Source organism: Adiantum capillus-veneris, chromosome 30, assembly GCF_014529385.1.
Source record: "Adiantum capillus-veneris isolate H3 chromosome 30, ASM1452938v2, whole genome shotgun sequence".
Classification (NCBI taxonomy): domain Eukaryota; kingdom Viridiplantae; phylum Streptophyta; class Polypodiopsida; order Polypodiales; family Pteridaceae; genus Adiantum; species Adiantum capillus-veneris.
In genome coordinates, this window is record NC_140960.1 from 77,100,064 (window position 1) to 77,106,418 (window position 6,355).

The 6,355-nt window shown below is 41.4% G+C and overlaps 1 protein-coding gene across 1 annotated transcript; it reads right to left on the reverse strand.

The window, feature by feature from the left end:
* Positions 1 to 1,948: 1,948 nt before the first annotated feature.
* Positions 1,949 to 3,595, reverse strand: LOC147418245 (uncharacterized). The gene is made up of 2 exons (XM_086506830.1): positions 3,323 to 3,595; positions 1,949 to 2,602 (listed from the first exon to the last, which is right to left on the reverse strand). The coding sequence occupies exons 1-2, from the start codon at positions 3,466 to 3,468 to the stop codon at positions 2,167 to 2,169; spliced, it is 582 nt and encodes a 193-aa protein (XP_086362956.1). The 5' UTR covers positions 3,469 to 3,595; the 3' UTR covers positions 1,949 to 2,166.
* Between the last annotated feature and the right edge of the window lie 2,760 nt (positions 3,596 to 6,355).

Consider the following 6,355-nt stretch of genomic DNA (forward strand, 5'->3'; position numbering starts at 1 on the left):
CATTCCATGTCAAACCATTTCTTCTTGGTGCTACCCTTCTTAGACCTTTTGCAAGACATGTGTTTCACCGAAAAGCATTCCTTCGCACAAGAGAAAATTACTTCTTTGAGAGAGAGAGAGAGAGAGAGAGAGAGAGAGAGAGAGATCCAATTGCCATGCTTTTCTTTGTCGCAGCATCACGTGGGTCACATACTAGTAATCTTTAAGCAACAACTCCTTACTGTGATCAATGTGACAATCAATGTCTCTACCACAAAAAATGCAATTGGGACAGGATTGATTGATAGAGGATAGTTACTTGCCAATCCATTATCATGGTTAGCAAAGTTCAATATCTTTTTCTAGGCCGGGTTGAGACTAGATGGTGGAAGAAGTTTGGTGTAATGGTGTCAAATTTCATTGGGTCAAAATGGAGGAGCTCATTATTAGACCCCCAAAAGATAGGCAAACCATTTCAAAGCATTTGGAGCTCACCTCAAAACACAAATCAAAGGATTGTAACGCACCGCCTGAAACACTACACTATCTCTGATTGGATGGTGTTTTGGGCATCACCATAATGTAAAGTTGTACAGAGGCAGTGACGTGAGAAGCAACTTCTGTCAGGCTCGTCTAAACTTGGCGTTAGAGACAACACTAGGGAGAATAGTAGCACACAACATAATGCACACTCTGGTTCTCAACAAATAAAAGACCATCTCTGAGCGACCTATTAAAAAGACTGCCATATGCGTGGCGTCATCGCTGGTGGCAATAGATCTATATTCATCAATATGTACAAAGCTGTACATACAGATCTACATTCGTCAATATGTATGAAACTGTACACAATAGATGCATCAAACAATACTACGATTTTTGAATCCCACACTATCCTATGTGGAACGAAGACACTCGTAATGTCTTGGGATCTTGCAAATCTAATGGACGCCTCTTGATGTTCCCATGCATGATGGAGAAACTCTGAAATGTCAAGCAGATCAATTCCAATTCAACAACCTCCCACCACAAGACATCATTGACCCAAAACAAATTATCGAAAGAATCTGCAACGACATAGTCCCCATATCACGATTCACAACGACCATTACTTCCATTTCCAATAAGATTGAGAACATACCTGATATTTCTACGACACTAGCATACGAAGATACTAGCTTCACAGACAACCATCAAATTACTAGCACTAGGTTGGTAATGAACACTTTCATGTCCTCTTGAGAGAGCAACTTTCTAGGATTATTACCAAAGATGCCAAATAAGTTTATACCCACTAGGTTTACCTTTAAATTTTTTGGGGTACAATGCAACAATGCGTCTTCTTTGGAAGCCCACCATGACCAAACGTTAAAAGAGTTCTATACCTTACTTATTTTTACCATGAGGAGCTACACTTGAAGCTTCAAGCTCAAGTATGGATACAAAAATTGACTGGCCGAGTATTGAGTTCTTTCTCAAAACCGTCAAGGTCCAGGGTCAGGGGGCAGAAGATCTGGGCCATTCATTTAGTTCCAATTAAATCCCGTAATTTTCTGCTGAAGACGGTCTTAGATGTTACCAATATATGCAAGGCAATGAGCCGGGGGCGTGTCTGTGCCCTGATGAAAATTACAGTAGACAAAGGCAGTCACTTCTCAAGAAAGCGGTATAAATCATGTTGTCGCAATGCAAGGAAGCTCCTTAGAGTCTTGACATGTCTTTTTCCACGAGCTTTAAATAAAACTTTTGATGAGCCCATGCGCCAAAATTAAGATCACATGATGAACAAGGTGAAGGATCACTTTGGCATTCTAAAACAAAAAGTTGAGAAGTCACGAGGCCGTTAATGAAGGGGATCTATTTACAAACTAAGAACAGTTATTCCAAAAAAAAATTGGCCTTTCTCCTTCTCCTCTATTGAATGTTTAACATGCAAAAAACTGTCCTTACGAAGGACAACATGCAAATGTACGAAATATCCCGATAATATTAAGAATGCTAACATAAGCAGGCCATGCGCCTAAAAGAGTGAAGATTGAGAACCATTTGCAATTGTCATTTGTGAGGTTTGAGAGAGTACAACCTTATCCGTTCACATACTGCATATTGCAGGTCCCTTGTCTGCGAAGCCGCAAGAAGAAGAGAACTATCATGTTCACAAAGATGAATGCGGAAAGAAACATAAATTCATGGTGTTTGTAAGATGTCTTTATACATCTTAACATGCCAGACACCATCTTCCAAAAACTGCCCTCGCCTTCCCTCGGCATCGGTCCCTCCAATCTCATCAAGGTTTACAATATCTTCACTCCCATTTTGCAGCTCTGTATGTTCGATATCCATAACTCTGTAGCCGAATTTCTCATAAACAATCCTTTTGTCAGCTTGCGCGTGCAAGATACATCGAGTCAATGCCATCGTTTGGGCGACACTCTCTGCCACGGACACTAGTCGCCTTGCGATCCCTTGGTGACGATGCGGTTTCATGATTGCGACACGGCTTATTTTGCCGACAGTTGAATTGGGTAATGGATGTATGCGAAGGGTGCCAACTGGTACGGAACGACCGCCCCACACTGGTGACACATAGTAAGCCAAAAGATGGACACAAGTTTCATCTATCCTGTTGAGCAGCAGGAAGATTTAGCCCCATTTCTAACCTGATAGTAGAAAGATATCAATGGATTTTAAACAAATCTGTCATGGACTTGCACATTCAAATGCAATAAAATGGCTCCAGCTGCACATTCAAATGCCATCTTGCCACAACACACTGCAACATTAATATGCCATTACCGTGCAGGAAATTGCCCACCACCAAAGGGTTGACAAAAACCGTCACTACCAGCACATTCATAAGCTATTTTAGCAGGAAACTGCATGTTATGGCTCCATTTCTGCAGAATCTAGCCTGCTTGTAGATAGATATCACGGCCTTTCAACCAAATGTGAAATGGATTGTCACATTCAAATGCAATTGGAGCAGAAAATGAGTCCAGCTCTAACTGCACATCTGAATGCTGACATTCTAGCGGCTAAAGCGCTACATTCCTATGCCATTATGGAGCCGGAAATTGCACGCTAGGGCTTGACAAAAAATGTCGCTACCAGCCCATCAAATATGCTTACAACGAGAAATCTACCAGCTCTAACAGCACATTCGTAAGCTATCACATCAGAAAAGTGCACATTATTGGCAAGCATCAAGTTGCGTTTACAGCAGCACTAAAGCCCTCCAAGCTAAATTTGTTGTGCTGAAGCGAGGACTCTCTCTACACACACACACACACACACACACAAACGCACAAGTACGCGCACGCAAGACAAGGAGAGTGGCACTTACTTGTCAAACTCGATGTCAGCAGAGAAGCCCTGCTCCGCAACAAAGACGTTATAGCGGATAGAACAGGCATCATGAAAGGCAAGGCTGTCGCGCACTGCGTAGAAGCTCTTGATTTCCAAATGGCTCGATGCAGGCACGACACTCATGGCTCTTTAGGCGTTCATTCTACTGGATTCGAACACAAGGCGTTATACGTGTGTGTGTGTGTGTGTGTGTGTGTGTGTGTGTGTGTGTGTGTGTGAGAGAGAGAGAGAGAGAGAGAGAGAGAGAGGAGCCATTTAATTTTCGCTCACACTTGTTTGCAAATGCATGGATATCTTCCCGGATTCAAGACTATCATGCACCCATTTGTGGTTCGTAAGAGCCGCAAGGCCAAGTACTTGAAACTTTATACTACTTCAAGTGGCTCTTGATTATTCAGGATGCATGATTTCTACTTGTTAAGAGTTTCACAAGCGTAACCTTCGTCTATAAGACACGCACTATCAAGTCACTATGCAAAGAGAATGTTTTTAGGATGGTCATGACATTTTCTGCATCTTCTCGAGTATAAGAAAAGCATTACATCATTTGCATATAGAAAAAGCATGATAACAACATTGTTGAGTATGTTTTACAAATGATCACCTTTACCAATTGTACTTTTGTTAGCATATTGGAGACATTTTTAGAAGTGAAAGGCTTGGATACCTTATAAATAACAATCCCATATGGGAACTTTCTCATAGATATTGCCATGTTAATCTAGCAAATAAAGAAGTGAAAGTCATGCAATGTAGGCCAGGTAGTATGAGGACAAGTGGCCACCTTATCGAGAGAAAGTGAGATAGATTTTGAGTGAAAAGAGGAAAGTCACTTTGTTGGGGTTGCATGAGAGAGGAGAAGGATGAGCATGTGTAAAAACTAAGTTTAGGAGGGCCAAAAACAATGTTTTTCTCATAATTTTTTCACCGTAGAGTCTTTCTAGGGTTTTGGCACATTCTAACCATATTAGTATTTGTAGATTTTCCAAATTTTGACTGTAAATCTTTTTGCATCAACCTTCAATAGTAAATAGATAGTTACAATTTTTTGTTGTTGGTTCTGTGTTTCCCTTGCTTAATTATGGTTTTGGGTATTGTGAATCATGAAGTTGTGGATTTGTCGCTAATCATCAACATTTACCTTGATCTCGTGGTTTTATTACAACCTAGGAGCGTTTTGTTACAAAGTTATCCTTATGGCCTCACAAATGGGTAGCCTATAATCATAAGCACCAAAATTGGGTTGTCTTTCCTGTCTTGTGCTTAGGTATCAAGCTCAGCACATGGTTTGCTTAGACAACTTTAGGATCATCATCACTAATGATACTTTAGTTGGACTTCACTCACATATGTGAGCAAAGAGTGATGACTAATATCTTGCTGGCTCACTCATTAGCAATATCACATTGATCGTTGTGCATACTTCTCTCATTATTTTGTATTTCCCTACTTATGTTTTGTAGAGATTCTTATAATATTGGGTAGTGAAGAAGAAGAAGCAACTTTCAGACTCCACCTCCATTGTGTGCCCTTAGGGGTTGTCTGTGTGTGTGCGTGTATGTGTGTGTGCTTGCAAGGGCTCAAGCTCTCTCATTTTCCATCTCGTAACATGGTATCAGAGCCTGATTGTAGCTGAGGAGCTACGAGTGACAAACAGGATCAATCGAAGAAAAGGTTGAGGGTAAGGGCTTCTCCATTCTCCTCCCTTTTGTGTTGGTCCTACACACCTCTAGGATTTTTGGGAGGCCTCCACAATGATCTTCAATTTCAATGATCTCTACCTACTACTTCTTGTGGTGTGTGCTCTTGAGCTTCTCCTTCATCTTCTCCATCTTCGTGTACATTCCTACAAATGTATTTTCAACACATGGTAATAGAGTGCCCTTTTGATATATAGGGTAGTGTCACCAGCGATCTTTCAACTCACATTCTCCGATTGAGGCAGTTTCTGGTGAGCGTTCTCATTTTGACCTTCGTTTCCACTAGTGGCAATAGTGTATAGCCAACTTGTCCTTTTATACAAGTTTTTTGATAGCATGGACTTTTGCTAAACAGGCATGTTGTGGTCTACTCTGAGTTATGCTATATAGCACATGTTGATTTTGTGCAATTTTTCTTCAATCAGTTAGTGGGTGATCCTAAAAAATGGCTAAAAATGCTAATAAATGTGTAAACTCACTGGAAGTTAACTACAACACCCATTTAGTAGCATAAGTACAAAACATTGGAGACTTTGACCCTAGGAAACCCTAGGAATGAGGGTTCTGCCTTGTGCTAGCCTACCGAGTGGGCAAAACCGTGGAGTGCATCACTAAGAAAAGGACGTACATCTACCTCCGATATGGGCGGGCATAGCCATAAAATAGGCCTCAATCCCTAATTTTCTCTTGGGAGATATTGTAACACCCCCTCTCAGCTCTTGGATGGGAAAAAAGTCCATAGGAGCTAGCATGAGAGTTTAATGTCACCTGTGGAAGAGGTTTGGTGAATATATCAGTGGGCCATAGGAGATGAGATAAGTTTGCACTTAGTCATACCAAATGCTTCCAACAACTCTTGGACACAACGCTCCTGAGAGAGAAAGATGCCCCCCTCTGTCTGTTAGGAAATAAGGCGTAGCTAAATAGATATTTGAGTAGCTTACTTAATGGAGAGAGGCAAATGTTCACACACGAGAGATTATAGAGTAGAGAGAGAGAGAGAGAGAGAGAGAGAGAGAGCACACAGAATATATGTGGTTCACCCAATGTGGGCTACATCCACGGGAAAGCAACCACTCAATGGTTTTAGTACTTCAAACAAGAAAGGTTACAAAGGGATTATACAGTTAATAGAGCTCCCGCCTTGCTTCACTCTCACCACCTCACACCCACCTGGTTGCATCAACTTCACACTCCAAAATGTGTGTAGAAATGGCCACATTTTATTGGCCAAAAGGGTTTCCCTCTCTCATGAGAGGCAGCTGTTTGTAGCCGCCCTTGTGTAGACAAGTCCAAATCGACTCTCGAAT

What these genes read in the sequence shown, in the direction of transcription:
- LOC147418245 (XM_086506830.1), bottom strand. Translation starts at nt 3,468, where the DNA reads ATGAGTGTCGTGCCTGCATCGAGCCATTTGGAAATCAAGAGCTTCTAC. An exon ending in GCTGACATCGAGTTTGACAA is followed by an intron (nt 2,603 to 3,322) that starts GTAAGTGCCACT and finishes GCTGCTCAACAG; the next exon opens with GATAGATGAAACTTGTGTCC.